The 21156-nt window shown below is 40.6% G+C and overlaps 1 protein-coding gene across 1 annotated transcript in view; it reads right to left on the reverse strand.

Moving 5' to 3' along the window:
* The window catches only part of TRIM71 (tripartite motif containing 71), a 60021-nt gene extending 53034 nt beyond the window's left edge, over nt 1-6987 (reverse strand). Inside the window, exon 1 of the mRNA XM_075212393.1 lies at nt 5264-6987. Within this exon, the coding sequence (XP_075068494.1) occupies nt 5264-6061 (798 nt within the window). The 5' untranslated portion in view covers nt 6062-6987. The remainder of the gene's footprint in view (nt 1-5263) is intronic.
* Nucleotides 6988-21156: the final 14169 nt, after the last annotated feature.

Consider the following 21156-nt stretch of genomic DNA (forward strand, 5'->3'; position numbering starts at 1 on the left):
AGAATTCTAATTTCTATGTTATGAACTGTCTTTTTTAATGCTTGACACATTTTTAAATTATTATAAGTTCTCCTTTGATGAAACTTCTGTAACTCGCATCTTCAACAACTGCAAGATTTCTTTAAAACATAGATAAAAGTGGAACTAAGACAATAAATACCATGGAATAGTTGCAAGGTCTCCAGACACTATCAGGCATAGTATAAAATACTATGCCTGATAGTGTATAAAACACACACACAATGAAATAGCCAATAACTTCTGCCAAGCCACACATAGTACAACCCCAATCCTCAGATTGGGCAAAATAATCAGAGTCCAATTTGGCCACCTGTGGCTATTTGATGAGGATCACTATATTTATGACAAATAGTCTAATTTTTCCGGTGTAGTGGGGCATGTTTGCACACACAGGCCAATAGTCAACAGCGGTTATCTACCAACATGTTCAATACAGAAACAAATTATTTTAATCTGATCATCATCCAGTGGGTGTGTTGTTTTGGAACCACAGTCCCTGAAGAAGTATCTTACAAATACTGCAATGTAACCAGCATTGCACAGAGAGACACCCAGTTCCTGACCGGAAGGTTAATTAGAATTAATCTATAAATGAACAGAAATAAAAGAAGTCGCCGGTTGATTTGGTATATAGATGTGAGATAGAGAAGATTTGATTACGGCAGTCTCTTTTTACTTCGTAAGAGTCCTTTTATCAGCAGTCCGATTTTCAGTTGCTTGTAAAAGTACTTTGGGATGAGTCACAGATGAGGAGACTTAAATGTCCAAATACAGAACTTTACATTACACCCCCTTAAAAATAAGAGTGGGAAGTTGCAAAGGATTCCTACATTATTCTAAAACACCAACAAATCAATTCTAAGAAATAATGATATTCATTGATTATTCATAGATGAGAAAATCTAAGGCACATATACACTGAATAAAAAAAAATTAAAAAAATTAGGCAGACATAACAATATTACCATAATGCACAATAAACAGAGAATTGTACAAATATCAAAACATAAGAAATGGAGGGGGGTGGGAGTCTAGAAGATTAACATTAAAGATTATAATAGGCAAGATGTGTGAGTTAGCAAAAGATGTAAATCAATTTTTGCAGTATAAAGATTCTGGATTTTGTTTGAAATAGAGTTAAATTCTAGAGGGTAAAATCAAGCACCATTATTACAGATTAAAAAATATGAAGTATCTTACAAAGATTTAGGAATGATCATAACCCTAACTGCTCAAGACGAAAAGAATAGACATAACTACTTGACTGACAGTGGAATTGCAATATATTATTTCACAACCACAAGACAGTACAAAATAAATGACAGGCTTGAAGTCTGAGAAACAAGACACTTACTCATTACCACAAGTCTGGTTTAATATATATATCTATACATTTTGTCCTAAACATTTCAATGCATTCTAAACAATCATCTTTAGTGAGAGTGCCAGTAATTCAGCTGCGTCAGGAGAAGAAAAATGCCATTTAAAATCGTTCCTTTGATTACTTCCCTCTGCCCTGACCGCTATAAAAAGAACACTGAAAGATAATGTCAGTGAGTAGTTCTAACGGACTGATGTGTTAATATTTAATACAGTTGTGCAAGCTTAGAAGCGTATAATAGAATAACCACAAATGAAAGAATCGTTTCAGTCTGACATTCTCAGACAAATATTGGTCATCCTACTTTTCTATACTAAACACCGACTCTAGTATAAACAGAAAGGGGATTATCAAAGCAGGGAACACTGAGGGTTGAATCGGATGCAGAAACATAATACTGTAACTATTGGGACACCCACAGAGAATTCCCTGACACTTATTATATGTTAATATAAACACATAAATCCCATCTGATGTGCAGGTATTGACCCACCGTATTGCAATGAACAGCCTATGAAAAAGGTGTTCCTGTCAGAATAGGTCCTTCACTTTGCTGAAAGCATTGACTTTAGGACTAATATTTAATAGTATTGGTTGACATGTGAAGAAAACTATATAATCAATGTTCATGACACATTCACAGCAAGGACCAGATGTGGCTGATAAAATGTTACTCAAATTGTATTTACAGAATACAACTTTCAAATGGTCTGAACACTTATCCTGTTTTTAATATATTTCAATATATATTTTTGTTGATATTAGTATAACAGGTACAGAACCTCTCTCTGAAACAGTTAATATTTTATATTCAGTAGTATAGTCAGACTAACCCTATATCTTCATTGCACAATTATTTCTATTATAGGTCTATTTTTTGTGTGAAATGTTAACTTTCCATATATTGCTCAGGCAGTTAATACAATGGCTATTTTCCAATTCAATCTATTTAAAAGCACTGTGGCTTGTTATTTTGCAGGCAGATTGGCAACAACAATAAAAATAACTGTATAGTTGGCTGAGGATATATACATGAATCTTAATCCGAGAGCATGTTATACAGCATTATCATGAACCAAAACCACAAGACTTCTACGTGGTTTTTGTAACACCCAACAATGGATTTCTGAAAGTCAAAAAAATATGCACTACACCTAAATATCATCACTAAAGCTGGTATACAATGCTATAGACATTCAGAACACTCATTATGAGTAAATTAAGAAAAAAAAAAAAGTTTGTGTCAAACATTATAAACTAATGAATACAAAATGATATGCTATGGTGGTAAACGTTTACCTGTCATAGCTAGCTTGCCAGCTCTAGATTATGTTTATTTAAAGGTCATGCACTTTATTACTTAACTGTAATACTATTTTGACCCTGGAGATCTTAAGCCAGTACTGAATAAACAGCAGTCAGTTTTGCAGATAGGACTGTAGGACAAATAAGGAATAAATACTGGGCAGTAGGGACACATTTACTGCAAAGCAAATCCCCACAGCCACATCAAGCCCCCCATTCAAAACACTTTTAGGAGCAAGATTGTACTTCAGAGAATCATCATTTAAAATCCCCTTGCTCTTCCTGCTCTCTGAACATTGCTCAGACAGCACAATTTATAAATATACCATCAATGACAAGCAACATCACACGTTGTAGCAGGTGAGAAACCATATCATACCAGTCACCATTCTCTCTTGCGCACATGGAAAAAACAAAAATCACAATATACATCAACCACTACAGTTACTCATTTGCTTAGAACAAACACAAGTTACACTATAGACTGAAATATTGGGTGGGAGGATGCATGAGCCCTACAAGCACAAACCAAGAATCACACTATCCTTGCAAATTGTAGGGTTTGTGTTTTAACCCATGAAAAGGGAGAGAGAACACTGTCATGATTACTGGTGCCTGAGAAAACAGCGAGACAGGTCAGATATTCTATAAGAGACACACCTCTGTATTCATTGCTCTAAAACGTCTTTACTTTGTGGAACACAAAAGAAACAAGTCTGCCGCAATAGTAACATCTCTCTGAAGTGCTGCTAAAACCAACTGCAGATCCTGTTCCCTGGTTGTAAAACCCATCATAAAATGTTTGACTAAATGGGTCTCTCTTTGCAGATTTTTTTTCTGCCCTTAGATAAAACAAACGATACAGAAAACAAAAGCAGTGGGATAGCATTAGTTAAGTGTCACATTGTACTCAAGTACTACACAATGGTTGCAGCTGCCCCATTCTCTCGCTCATAGTACATACCAGTTATGCCCATAGAGATATTCTACCTCTACAGCCATCAGCACTGCAAATCTATATTAAATAGATATAGTGAAGTAATTTATTATCCTGTGTCTATTTTTAACTAAAGAGATTATAATGCGGCAGAAAAGGCATTTTGACATTGGCAATGTGGGGAAAAAAAGTTTAAAGTAGGTGTGACAGGGGTGAGGAAATGTTAACCCACTTTAATACCAATATAAATAGTGCTATATTCACATCACTGCAGCATAAAAAAAGAAAAAAAAACAAGTATAAGACTGTACAACAATCAAAATCAATTTTTGTGCAGATGTGAAAAATAAAAAAGGGGGCTAATTATTCAAAAGGCTTGTAAACTATAATTCAGATTGTTCACGTGATCCCAACATAACAAAAACAAAGATACACACCCACTACACCATAGTATTAAAATCAACATTTTACTCACTATAAATTGTACCTTTGGAAAAAGTATTCTCTTGCAAGAGACATTATCAAATTTTACTTATTGAGATTAATAACATTTCAAAATTATAGAATATTTTGAAAAACATTTTAGTCATTATATGTCACAGAACCCATGTTCATTGCAGATTCAACTGGACCACACACAAATAATAAATATTTTTAAAACGATTCAAAATAAAAAATGACTCAAAATAAAAGAAAGAAGCTGGTACTGGAACAAATACAACTGTGCTTTGAGGAATACAAAAGCATTAAAAATAACTCTCCCATGCAAATAAGTCACTTTACTTTTTTTTTTTTTTTTAAATCTGTGAATGACCAACAAATTGACACAAATATTTTAAAAAGGTTAAACTAAAATAAAAAAAAAGAAAAAAAAAAGTGAATCGTTCAAAGACTCATCTATGGCAAAAACAAGATAATTAATAAAATGTTTGCTGCAAATTTGGGGGTCAAACTATTGCAAACAACTCAACTCTTACAAATAAGGCCCCAGTGCTAAATATTTTAGATTTTGTAAACAATTGGATATATAAAAAAAAAAAACTTTGCAAACATTATACTTGCCACACTTATTTTACACTAAAGTTAAACTCACTAATGCGGTTTAGTTATGATTAAATAACAGGTTATGAAGAGGCACAAATGGCAGTTAATATATGTAAAAAGACTGTACACCCAAGAATGTGTTGAAATTAAAAATAAACATTCAGATGTAAAGTGAATAGCTATATATTACTAACAAAAGTAAAATTACATTGATGTAATAATCTTTAAATATAAAAAATAGGAATTATTGACTTGTGCCAAGTTGCAATATGATTTTTTTATGACTTTTTACAAAAATAAAGTCATGTTGTCACTATTTAAAAAAATAAATAAATTGTAATGCATGGACATAATTGTCAAGTCTGTTAATTTTGTTTGGCTCTCTTTAAGTGGATGTTGATTATGTAACCCTTTCCTTGCTCTCTAAAGCACCAAGCATATGAATACAGTCACATGTAAATATACAGTTTAAAAAGTTTAATGGATTTAAAAAAAAAAAAAAAAAAAAATATATGATAGGAGAAACAACCAATCAAAAGAGCATTGATTTAATTTAACGCCATCCCAGAACTCACCTCTTCATCATGCTGCTGGCAGTAAGCAAGTCTCTCCGGGTACATGGGCAGAATGGAAAAGGCACTGCCCTGAAAGGGTGACGAGGTGGAGGAGGATGAGGTAGTGGCAGCGCTGGACGCTGCAGAGTTGCAAGGGGAGGCAGTGCCACTGAGGCATCCAGGCACCCTGCTCCCTGGGCCAGTGAAGCGTTCTATGAAGTGGTCCTTAGTGAGTCGCACTCTTTGGTGAGCCCGCAGGCAGTTGTCACACAGATTCTCCTGACAATCCAGACAGTGTGAGCTGGCTCCATTGCCCTCATCACAGGAGGAACAGCGTGGCTCAGGCTGGCTGGGGGGTGCTCGGCGTAGAAGATTGGAAGATGAACACGATGCTGAACGGGAACGCTGCTGCCGCCTGGCACCATTTCCGCCGCCCCGGCTCCCATTGCTTTGTGGCTCCTCGGCGGACCCCACTACTGCATCCAGCAGGTTGCTGAGGTGTAGAAAGGTGGAAGAGGGTAAGGCATCCATGCCAGCCTCAGACATGAGCACCTTGTGGTCACAAACAGGGCAGTGCAACTGCAGGGAGTCCCCAGGGCTTCTGTGCCCCTCTAAGCACTGCCTGCAGAAGGCATGCAGACAAGGCAAGACATGCAATCTTCTGGGAGCTGAACCAAGGCTGCTACCACCCCCAATACTGCTGCTTGAAGTTTGAGAGGAAGACGAGGATGAGCTGGATGAGGAAATGGGGGCAGAGGATACACACATCTCCTTACACAGTGGGCACAGCTGGAAATCTGACTCTGGGAATGAAGCCATTTACATGAGGAGAGGGGGCAATCTGTTAACACCCAATCAGTGGCCACCAATTCATTGAGTATCAGATGATTTAAAGCAGGTTATCCTCCTTCACTCACTGTCCTGATTCCTACATTTACCTGTGTGTGTGTGAGACCAGGGTGTGGAGGGGGAGTGTGAACAGCAAGACCTCTAAGGCTTTCTACCACACACCTTTTCTCCAGGGCTTGTTTACATTGAATAATTGTAATCGACCTCCCAGGTGTAATCAATAAGTGACACACTGCCTCATTTCCCTGATGTCAGCAGTTCAGCATGGATATATTGGAATAGCTGCAGCCCTCCTGGTGCCATGCATCTTCTAGGGGAAAGGTTTGCACAAAACGATGGGGTGTCATTAGCTCCCCACACAGATGAACACAATGCAAAGTTTTACATAACCAATCTTTTTACCACAGTACTGCGAAGAGATCCACGAACATGCCAGACACACCCCCCTCTCCCTGTGCTGCAGAATGGTTCCCCGTATATCAAAACACACACACACACTGCCGCCTCCAGCTCCCTGCAAAGCAGCATTCAATTATTCATCTTGTCCTGTCGCACCCCACTATAAGATCACCTTTCCACTGGCAACCTTCTTACAGGATTCCATCTTCAATGCTCAGGTACAAGTTATATAATCCTGGATTCGGGCTGATCTGATGTGATTCCTTCTGCAAAGGCAGCAATCCAGCAGTTGAGGTATATTGGTAGCTAAATAGAGCTGCCACGGGATCTCCAGTGAATGCTCAGTCCACAAAGCTGCAGCCCCTCCATTTGTTGTGTTTCTCCCCTCTGCCCACGCTTCACATGTTGTCAACGTATAGTGGATTTCCTGATTATGCAGGGGGTGGGGGTGATCTGCTAGGAGATCCAGCTCTGGACGCGTGCTGTAAATGCTACCAGCCTTTACTAGCTCTTTAATGAACAGAACAGCAGTCCTCACTTCCGCCAGAGCAGTGAGGGGTGGGAGTCAGGAGGAGGGGAGTGGTGGGTGCCAGCAGGAGGGGAGGGGAGCTCACAGAAAAACAGGAAACACTAAAGCAGCAGTGCCATCTACTTTACAAAACAAAGGGGGTGGTTTGGCTTAAAAACAAATTGCAGATACTTACTACAACTCCTACAAGGTGTTATTTAAGATTTAAATTGTCTTGAACTGTTAGGGAACATGCAATGGGTATTTGAGCATCAAATACAAGTATAAATAGGATGCTTTAATTTTTCACCTCAATCTATTTCTTGGCAGTTTAACAAAGTAAACACTTCTTAATACACTATTTATAAGAAACTTTGCAAAACCAAATCTCTCAGCAATAAAGTTTTATAGCTGTTTTCTCCTGCTTTTCTCTGTTTAATGCTGGTCACTGCAGTACCTATAGACTGATGTGAACGCCAACCTTTAAAAACTAACACCATCTGAAGATGGCATTAGCTTACCTTTCCAATGGAGTCAAATGATAAATAGACCCCTTAGTGCAGTGGTCAGGGAACAGGGGTAAATTACCCCAAATGGGGTAAAAATGAAATTCCTGGGGGTAATGCTGCCGATTCACATGCTGTCAGTTGGATTGTAGACCCCTTTAAATGTGAAATTTCTGTTGTACCAGAAGAGCCTCAAGGGTTGGCAGAGGCACTTCTTGAGCTTCGATGCAATAATGAAGCACGTTTTGCATTTGAAAGCAAAGCAGATCTGTAATATTTTTGGATGTCAACAGCTGCAAAGGCATTCAAAATTTCACATGAGGAGGCAGTGAAAAAGTTGCTGCCTTTTGCAACAACCTACCTTTACGAACAAGAATTTTTCACTCTAACGAACATAAAAACAAAGCAGAGAAATCGATTGGACGCTGAAGACTGTATCCAAATTGCTCTGACATCAAAATGCCCCAATATTGATGCTCTCATGTCAAAAATGAAGCAACATCATTTCTCCAAAACCTGAAGTTTTGAAGTTGAAGCTTTCAAAGAAATTTTGAATAGATTCAATAAAATTTTGAATTCCACTAATTAAGAATATATAATTTCCTTCCTTTCAAATCAAGGGGGTAACATTGGCGTATCTAAATATATTTTGGGGTAAAAGGTAAAAAAGTTCCCTGACCCCTTGCCTTAGGGTTAATGTCACAGCAGTAAAAAATGTATTATAACCAGTTGTAACTGTGATAATACTGAGTGACCTTGGAAGGGTAAAATTACTATTAATACTAACTGGAAAAGGAAGTAGTAGTACATTTTAAAAAATCTGCAGTACTGGAAAGGATTAAATTTGTATGCAATATCTGACATAAGGCTTTCTTGAGAAACAATAACGCCATGATTAAAAATGAGTGGATTAGACATGTTGTGGTAAAGTAACAAGGAAAGAATCTTAAACTGCTTTTAGATATCATCACCATTTATTTATATAGCGCCACTAATTCCACAGTCCTGTACAGAGAACTCATTCACATCAGTCCCTGCCCCATTAAGGCTTACAGTCTATTTTCCCTAACATACAAATAGACAGAGAGAGACTAGGGTCAATTTGATAGCAGCCAATTAATCTATAAGTATGTTTTTTTGGAGTGTGGGAGGAAACCAGAGCACCCGGAGGAAACCCACGCAAACACGGGGAGAACATACAAACTCCACACAGGTAAGGCCATGGTCGGGAATTGAACTCATGACCATAGTGTTGTGAGGCAGAAGTGCTAACCACTTAGCCACCGTGCTGCTCATAAATATGGTTCCATACAATTTCTTCTCCATAAATATTTCAATCTTTCACATCTGAAATAGGTGGACGTGCACCTAGTCCTCTTGTTTCTACCCAAAATCTTTAACTCACAATACTTATTTCCCCACAATTTAAACTTCTGTTTTACCTTGAAGAACATAAGGGGTGGATTTTATGGCTCCAGCAAACTTCAGCTTACATGGCTCTTCTGACCATTCAATTAAGGGAGCAGTAGCCTACACTCCTATAAGGAGCTGCTCTTGGAGAGGAAATTGCGCTACTTCCCTACAGTTAGTGTTGCAATGAGATTTCTAAATACGGCGCTTGTATAGTGTGCTCTGTCCTGTGACAGGTAATGAGCATTCCATTTACTGTAGTTTCTGAACCTCATCTGAACACAGACTAGAAAAAAAAAAGCTTTCAGAAATGTGAAGCCTGAGATCAGACTATTCCTGGTAATTATAGCCCATAAATCTGTCCTTACACTTCTCTTTGAAGGACTGTAAAGTTGAAAGGTATACTCATGCATATGTTAATTGGCTTCTGACAAATGGACCCCAGTGTAGTAGTTAGTGTAGTAGGTAATTTAGACTGTAAGCTCCAATGGATTAGGGACTGATGTATATGTTTCCAAATACTCTGCTACGTAATATACTGGCGCTGTACAAATTAACATCAATGATAATGCATTAAAAGTTATAGGAAAATCATTGTCATCAAAAGAAGGAAAGACAATTGAGCAATCAGCATAGACACATATAAGTCTAATAAATTTTATGTTTAAAGTAATTGCTCCATAACTGAAAGCAAGTTGCTGTTTTTCCTTATATTTTGGGCATCAGGTGGCAAATTTAATTGATTTTTATGGACATTACAGCATGTTACCTTGCCAAAACAAGCAATGAGACAATTTACACTGATTATAATACATAAAAATATGCAAACATACAAGACACACAATACTTGATATCTATGTCTTATATATATCACAGCATTGCAATAAATTTAGTGCTATGTAATAAAAACAGAATATTATTCATATATAAAATACACATATAGTGCAAAGATATACTTCTAACTATAAAGGCACACATTTCAAAGGTGCATACACACAATAGTCAGGTATGTTCACAAAAATGACATACTGACATTGCTGCAATTAGGGCATGTACTCTGAACGTTTGCTACATGTACGGTAAGTTGTGCTCAGGTACACTCCGATGCATTGTTAATCACTGCTTGAACACATCAGACATTAGAAACCATTGCTCTTTATGGTGAACACAAGGCTTTAGGATGAGCACTGGAAACACTGAATTAAAGAAAATGCTTCATTGATGTGGCTACATTTTTGTTTTGAGTATAGCAGAATACATGTGGGTTAGGTGGCAAATCATTTTTATGTTTTGTTTGTTTTACTTGTTTTGTTTTTTTCTTTTTTATAAATGGCTGCTGGTTAACTATTAGCTTGTGAATGTAAAATCTGCACCATATGTACTGACAGACTGGTCCTAATGTGAATGTAGTGCAGGACAACATACCACATGTGAATTACAGCTCTACTTTTTATATGTTACACAGCAACTTTAAAGAACAAGGAAAGCCGATATTTGACATTAATATATAGCGAATATAATATTTCATAATATATATGAAATAACTGGAGTGTTTATACTTAACTAAATTCGTCCACCATTCTCCGTTTCACTCCTCTGCAGCAGATTACTATGTTAGGAGGGAGTTGCTTTTTTTACTCTCAGTTAATGTTAACCCCCAAGCACCCCAGGAACTGAACGCTGAAGCAATTCTTCCCGGGGCTCCTTAAAAGTGTCACCTATCCTAATTTGTTTACGGGCTGTGACCTATTTTTCCGCACAGTCACACCCTGAAGGCAGCACATGCAGCACTGGCTTTTGTTGGAAATATAAGCAGTATTTGGAAAAACCAGTTTCAGTGTGCAGTTTCACTAAGCGGACAAAACAGTTCATTTAAACTTTAACGCTTAACTAGGAGTTGTCATTTCACAGAGGCACAGAGTGACTGACAACAGGTTTGCTTTGCAGAATTACCGTGTGGATTGGTTGATTTCAAAGCAACGGAAATGCCTGCAGATTCATCTTTTTTTTTTAACATATCAGATCTCATGAAGACACTGTTATAAGATGTGAATGGTTCTTTAGGTATCTGTAATACGGTAGAGAGATAATAATTGACTTTTTAACAGAGCTGCAGTGGAATGTCAGGTTAACACTAAACAATGTATTTTACCTTCATGGTTCATATCTAAAAATGTAATTTTTGGGGCTTAGTGATCCTATAAATACTGTACATCTTAGTAAATTACATTGTGAATAATATCTTTCAGAATTGTATCGTACAATATCTACCCTAAAATCATACTTACCATGCCCCAAGGATCCCCCTCTTTCCTCCCTCATCCTCTCTTCTCTACACCCTAACACTTGTCTATTTGTTTCTTAGGGGTAAATGTATGAAGCTGAGAGTTTTCTGTCGGGTTTGAAAAGCCAATCAGATTCTAGCTATCATTTATTTAGAACAGTCTACAAAATGATAGCTAGAATCTGATTGGTTGCTATAAGCAACATCTCCACTTTTCAAACCCACCGGAAAACTCTCAGCTTGATACATTTGCCCCTTATACCCCATTCATACTGCACCAAAATCCCAGGTTTTTCCCGGGGCGAGCTCAAACGACCCGGGTCTTGGTGCAGTATGAATGGTACAAGTCAAAAATCCTGAGTCTAAAAACCCGGGTCTTCAACCCGGGATTTTTCGAGGGGTAATTCCCGGGTCGGACCCGGGTTGCCTGCACTATGAATGGTGCAACCCAGGTTTTTCAACCTGGGTTGCACAGAAAACAAGCTGATTGGCTGCCTGCCTGTCTCTGGAGGATGATGTCATCGCTGGCAGCCCATGGAAGATTGGAGAAGGAGTTTAGGAGTGCAGATAAAGCTGAAGCAGAATCAGATTTTTTGGGAGAAAATTGCTTTTATTTAACTGAAAAAGTGTGTATTAACAGCAATTATGACACACTGGATGGAGGAAGAGGTGCGTGAGCTGCTGAATGTCAGAGGGGAGGAAGAAATTCGAAAGCAAGTGACTGGGACTGTGAAGGATGCCACAGTGTACTACAACATCGCCAAAATACTCACACAACGTGGCATAAAGAGGACACAGCAACAAGTCCTGAACAAATTGAAGTCCCTGAAGAAGCAGTACACTAAAGTCCATGACCACAACAGGCGCAAAAGTGGCGCTGCAAGAATGGACTGGCCCTTTTATGACCAGTGCAATATGGTCTTTGGACATTCTCCTCTGACAAATCCAATTGCACTGTCATCTTCTAGCAATGTGGATGCGGCTATACCAACACCACCAGAGAGCACACAGACAAGCGAGGCCGCAACGATAATAATAGAAGATTCTATAGAAGACACCCCAGAACTGGAGTGCTCTGCCACAAAAGATGACACCAACATTTCTTTGGACGAACTGAACGATTCACAGCCATTCCCTGCTGCGCAAGTCGTTACAGATACTTCGCAAGAAATGCAGCCAGAACCAGTGCCGGTGTCAAAGTCTACGCCAGGTCCCAGTTTACGCTCCAACAGTAAGTATCTTTAATAATCTCACATAATAACCAACTATATATACACATACCAATATATCTACCTAATTGGCAAAAAAAAATTAACTGTATAAACATAACTGCCAAAAACAGAGAACTATATCAACAGAAATGCAAGCCAAATACCAATAAATATATCTACATAACTGTAAAAAAAAAAATATGTTTGAACATAACTGGCAAAAAAAGAGAAGTATATCAACAGTAATGCAAACCAAATACCAATATATCTACATAACTTAAAAAAGAGAACTGTATCAACAAAAAGCCCAAAAGACAAATATAATACACTCCAAAGTATTAAAACATTAACACGCATATGTTGCAGTGCAAAACTACTGGGCAAAAGGGAGGAGGCCTCAAGCACATATCAGCTTACAACACTGCTTTTTTGTTCTGCCACATTATATATTCTAATGTATGTTTTACTGTGTTTTTTTCTACGTACAGTTTACAACGTTCCTAAAAAACGCAAAAGGCCCAACAAAATGGAGCAAGCAACTAAAACAATGACAACTGTCATGATGGATCAACTGTGGGAGATGGACAGCACCATGAGGGAACACAAGAATACACAACTGCAGCGTTTCATGGACAATGAGCGGGATCTCCAGGACTCTTTCCTCATGCAAATCATGAACATGCAGGAATGCGTGTTACGCGAAAATCGTGAGTGTATGATGGGATTCATGGACAGACTCCTCTCACAGGCACCTCCTCCAAGTCCTTACTATTATGACGGACATTATCCTATGTACCAGCGGGGGCAACCCATGTTAGGCAACAATAACCCTCCACACCCGGTACAGAATACACAACATGCTCAACCTATGGGTAACCCCAACATAGAATACCCACCTGGTTACCAAACCACTCCACAACTAGAAATGCCACAATATCGACAATTGTAATAATCATGTTTTATGGACAAATGTTTAACAGTTAATTGTTATCATGTATGTTACGTGTGATGTGGAAACACCGTTAGCTTCACATATTACGTGAAAAGCAAATTTGCACTTACTGTTTGGGCACATTTGTGTCTTCTGTTTACTACTTGTGTATATATTTATTTATTTTTCTACATGCAAGTAAGCACTTTTGTATTGTGTCATTTTATATTTTTGTGAAGAGACATATGAGGAAATATGTACAAAACAAAATACAATATGTGAAATTAACATTTTTTTTTTATTTTTACATTTCTGTGGTGCATTCAAAAGTACTGGAGTCCACTGACAGCACTGGCATTTCAGATTCCTGCACATTCCACTAAGGTAGAAAATGCTCTTTTTGTATTTCGCAAATGTTATGAAAAATACAGCAAGCAGCAACCACGTGGGGCACAAGCTTGCGCTTCAATAGACAGCGCCAACGTCCTTTCAAGCGCCCAAAAGCATTTTCCACCACCATCCGAACAGAGCTGAGGGTATGTGTAAACCGGATCTGTTCCTGAGACAGGTGATGTTGCTGAGTGAACCCCTTCATCAGCCGGCGCCTCAAAGGGTAAGCAGCATCCCCAATGATGTGTACCGGTATCTCCACACTATCAACAAATGTAGATTTCTGTAAATAAAAACATGCAGTTTCACATTACCATGTTATAAATATTGGTCACATAACGCAGTACACTTGGTACTATATGGTGAAAATGCATTTTGCAAGTGGTACATCTATATATAAAAAGGGGCAGTAAATACATACAATATTGATAGCAAACAATAGTATATAAGCTTCAATTACAAAAACATCATACAACATTACACCTATATTTACCTCTCTAGGGAACAGCCAGCCATCTTGTCTTTCCTCAGCAATTTGGTAAAGGTCTGAATTTGCTAGAACTCTGGCGTCATGGGAACGTCCAGGCCAGCCGTTGAAAACATCTGTGAAACTGACATAAAAAAATACATATAGCAATGTTTTACAATACGCATTACACATGGCACAGTCACATAAAAAAACCCATAACAAATGCTTACCAATAGTTGTGGTCAACCACAGCCTGCAGAATGATGGAATGCCAGCCTTTGCGGTTGTAGTAATCCGCATGGTTGTCTGTGGGGGCAATGATGGGGATGTGTGTCCCGTCTATGGCTCCAGCACACTGTGGAAACCCACGCTTCACGAATCCTGCAATTGTATCATCCAGGCGCTGACCTTGCGGTAAGGAGATGAAGCGATGATACAGGGCTTCCAGCAATGCCGTGGTGACTTCATGCACTAGAGTGCACACCGTGGATATCCCCACTCCAAACAAGCAGGAGATTGTCCGGTATTCTCCAGGGGTAGCATACCACCACAACACAATAGAAAGGCGCCTACATGGTGGAATAGGTTTCCCAAAGTTAGTGCCCTTCCTGGAAAGTGCTGGGGTAATAAGGTCCAGCACATAGTTAATTGTCCCACGTGACATTTTGAAGTGTTGCATCCACTGCTGTTCCTCAAACGCTTCCACAGTAGACCAGAAAGCTTCTCCGTGGCTACGCTCTCTGGCACGCATAGTTCGGTTACTGGCAGCACTGAATCTCAAAATTGAGGCAATGCTAGCCCTGAGAAAAGCTCTCCTCCTGCACATATACAGACACCGAGTTTTCTTCTGTTGTGCCATAAACTTCGCCTTCCTCCTCCTGAACTGGGACTGTGCAAGAGTGCACAGTGTCAGCAGCTGCAGCAAACTCTCATTTGCTGCATAAAACAGCAAAAACACACTAGTAAACATGAACTCTGGGCTACACTAAAGTGAGACGTCGGCCATGATGAAAAGTAATGTGGTAAACAATCACCACCCACTTTTGCATCATCTTTATGCGTCAAAAAACCAGTCACCTTTCAATGACATCACCATTTTTCAGCCAATGAAAACTGCTCTGGTGATGACTCCCACAAATTGCCAGGGCACAGACTTGTGCAGTATGAATGGGGTCAACCCGGGAAATTCCCGGGTCCGAGGTGCAGTATGAATGGTGTTTCTGAGCTGGGACGCTCCGAGCCCTGGCAAAAACCCGGCTTGAAAAACCCGGGATATTGCCGGGGTGGCAGTATGAAAGTGGTATAACTGTCTGTTTTATTGTTCTTCCACACTGAAAAATTTTGAGAATGGTTTTCTTCTTCTGTTTCAGAATGTATTGATGTACATCGTTACATTTGTTTGCTCTTGCCTCAATAAAGAAAGATTATACAAAAAAAAAATACTTAGCTACTTTTCATACTTATTTGAGATCCAGAGTCGAGGCATCATCATCATCATCACCATTTATTTATATAGCGCCACTAATTCCGCAGCGCTGTACAGAGCACTTATTGACATCAGTCCCTGCCTCATTGGAGCTTACAGTCTAAATTGCCTAACACACACACACACAGAGACAGACACACAGGGTCAATTTGTTAGCAGCCAATTAACCCACCCAAACACTGGAAGAACATACAAACTCCACACAGATAAGGCCATGGTCGGGAATTGAACTCATGACCCCAATGCTGTAAGGCAGAAGTGCTAACCACTAAGCAACCGGCATGACTAGACGATGTAATTCATGTTATCAAATGGGTGGAGCAAAGCTTATATTGCTTTTAACTCAGCCATCATTTCTCTGCCCACTCTGTGTTCATAGAGGTGACACGAATCACATCATTGCAGCAAGCCCAGCCCCCGGCCACTTCAAGGGCAGGTAGTGAAATTGTTTGCTTTCCTGGGACTCCAGAAGGTCTCGCCTTAATCCGTGAGAGAAGACATTCCAGGAGAGAAGACAATGAATCAGAAAGTGTCCTTAAAAATATCTTCAAATTAATACCACATTCTATTACAATGTCTTTATTTTTGTGATTTTGTAATTTTTTTTAATATGGAGCAATGATTCAGTTGGAAAAAGTATATGTCAAAAACAAGTAAGTTTTGTACATATTCTATAAAAGTGGCCTTTGTAGTGGTTACTAAATCAAGCCCATTTTACTCGCCATAAGAATTGGCAACATTTGCTGATAAATAAATATGTTTTAGAATACAGATTACAAAGAATGACAAGCCTAAATATAAGTTAAGGCAACATTTCCATTACCCCTCTTCTATAGATATAACCCTCCAGTGTGTACATTTTGTAGTTTAATCTTCTGCACAGACTGAAATCAATCCAAGTCTTCTGACTCCTTTGTTTGTGAAACAATGCTCTGTATACTTTGCAAAGTTATCTTTCCAGACTAACTCAATATGTGTCTTCCTCTGGTTACTAGCAAACAACTAATACCTAAGATAACATTAATTAGATGATATTGTTGACTGGATTCTAAAGATCCAAGGTCATAATTTGAACATATGGGATCACTATTTAGTTCTTAGGCTGGATACACACTATGGTGCTTTCAGCCGATTATCGGGCCAATCAAACGATAAACGACCGTTTGTCCGATATCGCATTAGTGTGTACGCTGCAACTATGAACGATTATCATTTCAAAGCACTTCAAATCGTTGGAACAATGTCGTTCCAATTCTGCAGTGTGTATGCACTCACGACTGCCAGTGTCCATAGGGGGGAATTCAATTGGTTCTGTCACTGTAAAAGTAACGTGGCCTGCGCACTATAGTGTGCTTAAATACCGTTCTTACGGTAGTAGTGTGCTTAAATACCGTTATTACGGTAATAGTGCGCTTAAATACTGTTATTATGGTAATAGTGCGCTTAAATACCGTTATTGTCACTCACCGGACCGTGAGTGCCTCTTCCCGGACATTTAGGAACCGTGGCCGTCCTCCATCCTGAGGGACTGCGCATGCGCAGCCCTTTCCATACCTCCAGTGTATGTTCCTTTAACTAAATTGGCAGATCAGGCAACCTCCCTATATTAAGCACCTGTGGTCAACACCACGTGGCCTGATCTTGGAGTCTCATTCCCCATGAGTCTCTGAAGGTGTTCCTGTGTTTCCTCGTTTATTCAGCCCAGCTGATTCCTGTGGTTTCCAAACCACTTCTACCGTTGTGGTTTCCAAACCACTTCTACTACTGTGGTTCCCATACCACTTCTACCATCTACTGTGTATCATCGTGACTGTGAGCTGATTCCTATCCGCTGCCTCCGTGCACTACAGTCTTCTAAGCACTTCAACTCTACCATGCATCATTGGGACTGTTAGCTGATGCCTATCCGCTGCCTCCGTGCACTACAGTCTTTCATTCACATCCACTCACCTGTTCATGATTGTGACTGCCAGCTGATTCCTATCCGCTGCCTCCGTGCACTACAGGCTTCAACCTGCAACTCGTCTGTGTTTCATCATCGTGACTGTTTGGCTGATTCCTATCCGCTGCCTCCGTGCACTACAGTCTTCAACCTGCAACTCGTCTGTGTTTGATCATCGTGACTGCTAGCTGATTCCTATCCGCTGCTTCCGTGCACTACAGTCTTCAACCTGCAACCCGTCTGTGTTTCATCGCGACTGTTTGGCTGATTCCTATCCGCTGCCCCTGTGCGCTTCAGTCTTCAGTCCTTGTCAACTCTCCCGTGTTGCCTTGAGTCTGCTGCCACTATTGCTACCCGCTACTCTCCGTGACCAACTGTTCCAGTTCAACTCTGCTCCGGTGTCCCATCGTTACTGCACCTGCTGGTTGCTATTGGCTACCTCCGTGTTCCCGCAGAGACCCGCTGCTGTTACTTCTCAGCGCTACTCATCCATCTACTACTGATCCGCTTTTCACGCCTTCCTGTGTTCCCTGCTGGTCTACCTACCTGTGCGCTGCACCTGCTAGACCACCGCTTCACCCATCCAGGGACTTTGGATCCTGCCGGCCTCCTGCCCTTCAGGTATCTCTGCACTCCTGTCTGACTGCCTTCTCCTGAACCACGGTATGCATACTTCCCATTGACTGTGCTGTGTATTGCATACCTTGCTGGACTGTGTTGGTTCTCCTCTGGAGTGTACTATCCGCTGACTCTATTGCCATCATTGACTGTGTTATCTCATGCTGGATTACTTCAAGAGACTTTCCACATTGGCAGTGTTGTTCAGTCATTTATACATTTATATTGTGCATATTACTGTGGATCAAAGTCAAGGTGCCCGTGTATATATTGTGTTGCAGTCTCTCCCCATGCACCTCCTCACATATATATTCAGTGGTACAACTTGCTAGTAGCAGACCACTGACTCCTGTTTACAGTTTCACCCGTTCCAGTATCCTCTCACATAGCAGTGGTACAACTTGCTAACGCAGACCACTGACTCCCCGGATACCTCCACTTGGATTCCATTCCTTCACTCAGACAGCGGTACAACTTGCTATCCGCAGACCGCTGACTCTCATCACCTCCTCGTTTCTGTTGGACATTCCTCCTCACTATAGCAGTGGTACAACTTGCTACCGCAGACCACTGACTACCTTCACGTGTCCTTTGTCCATACAGTTCCTCGTGTATTACTACTTCCATATTGCCAGTGCTGCTAGTCATAGACTTTCCTGAGCATCTCATCATCTGCTATTTCCTGTTCCGTGATCACCCTGCTACCAGAGTACCATATTACCACCTATACTGCTCTGGTAAGCCTATCACCTGGTGATCCCTGGGTAAAGACTCCTAGTGCCCGTGACAGTAAGATCAGGCCATGACAGACCCAGATACGGAACCTACCGCTAAAGAGATGCTGCAGCATCTGGTCAGCCGTGTGGAGCAACAGGATGCTCGCCAACAGCTGTTACTTCAATGTTACCAATCTTTAACCTCCCAAGGAACATCTGGACAGACCGTTACAGCTAATATTGAAGCTCCTGTGCTTTCCTCCGTTTCCCCAGTGCCATCCCAGGTGTCTACAGTTCCTACGCTACACCTGCCTACTCCGTCAAAATATGACGGGGACCCCAAAACTTGTAGAGGTTTCCTTAACCAATGTTCAGTCCATTTTGAACTTCAACCTCAAAATTTTTCTACCCATCGTTCCAGAGTGGCCTATCTTATCTCATTGTTTTCTGGACAAGCCCTGGCTTGGGCCTCCCCTCTGTGGGAGAGAAACGATCCAATTCTACAAGATAGTGCCAAATTCATTTCCACGTTCCGAAGTGTGTTCGATGAACCAGGTCGTGTGACCTCCGCTGCTTCCAGCATTCTTCGTTTGCGACAAGGCTCCCATACAGTAGGACAGTATGTCATTCAATTTAGGATCTTAGCCTCTGAACTTCAGTGGAACTCTGAAGCATTAGTTGCCGCCTTCTGGCAGGGGCTCTCCGATAAAATTAAGGATGCACTGACTACCCAAGAACTTCCTTCGTCACTAGAAGATTTGATCTCTCTTTGCCATCGTGTAGATATGAGATTTCGTGAAAGAGAGTCTGAGAAAACAACGGCTGTCAAAGCACCTCTTCGTTCTAACCCTCAATTTCGTCCAGCTCCATCCTCTGCGATTCCCATGGAGATAGGACGTTCCAAATTATCTTCAGAGGAGAGGAAACGAAGAGTAAAGAATAGACTCTGTATCTATTGTGCTGATTCCACGCATATGCTCAGCTCTTGCCCTAAGAGATCGGGAAATGCCAGGCCCTAACTAGTTCTGGAGAGGTGAAGTTAGGGTCCCTGGAGTCCTCTCCATTGTCTATGAAATCTAAAGTCTGCGCTTTCGATGTTACGATTTCCTTTGCTACCAAATCCTTTGAGTCACAGGCATTGATTGATTCCGGAGCAGCAGGAAATTTCATTTCTAAATCACTAGTGAATCAATGGTCCCTACCAGTGATCACTTTAAAAACACCCATTACTGTGACGGCTATAGATGGATCACGCCTCATCAATGGTCTCATCACCCAGAGTACGTCTCCAGTAACCCTTCAGATTGGTGTACTACACCATGAAGAAATTTCGTTTTTAATTCTTCCAGTTACGACAAGTCCGATTGTCTTAGGCCTTCCATGGCTTCAGTGTCACTCTCCCCAGATTGACTGGCGCACCCCTCAAGTTACGTCTTGGGGGTCTGAATGTCACCATCGTTGCCTCTCTCAAGTTATTCCTCTTAAAGTACAGCAATCTTCCATCTCATCTTCCTCCCCGGGACTCCCTCCTCAGTATGCTTCATATGCCGATGTGTTTGATAAAGCTCAGTCTGAACGTCTTCCTCCTCATCGTTCTTGGGATTGTCCGATCGACCTTCTACCTGGCAAGACTCCTCCCAGGGGTCGGGTCTATCCTCTCTCGTTACCTGAAACTCAAGCCACATCTGAGTACATACAGGAGAATCTCCAGCGTGGGTTCATTCGACCTTCCACCTCTCCCGCTGGAGCTGGGTTCTTCTTCGTCAAAAAGAAGGATGGATCATTACGCCCTTGTATAGATTTTCGTGGACTCAACGCCATTACTATCAAGAATCGGTATCCCATTCCGCTGATCACTGAGCTATTTGATCGCATCAAGGGAGCTCGGATATTTACTAAGTTGGATCTTCGTGGTGCCTACAATTTAATTAGAATCCGTTCCGGTGACGAATGGAAGACCGCGTTTAACACCAGAGATGGGCATTACGAATATTTAGTAATGCCCTTCGGGCTGTGTAATGCCCCCGCGGTTTTCCAGGGTTTCATCAATGAGATCTTTCGGGACTTATTATATGTATGTGTCGTTGTCTACCTGGACGACATATTGATCTTCTCACAGGACCTGCCTTCTCATCACCAACATGTGGCAGAGGTCCTCTCCAGACTACGGAAGAACTCGTTGTTCTGTAAATTGG

This window comes from Mixophyes fleayi, chromosome 5 (genome assembly GCF_038048845.1).
Source record: "Mixophyes fleayi isolate aMixFle1 chromosome 5, aMixFle1.hap1, whole genome shotgun sequence".
Classification (NCBI taxonomy): domain Eukaryota; kingdom Metazoa; phylum Chordata; class Amphibia; order Anura; family Limnodynastidae; genus Mixophyes; species Mixophyes fleayi.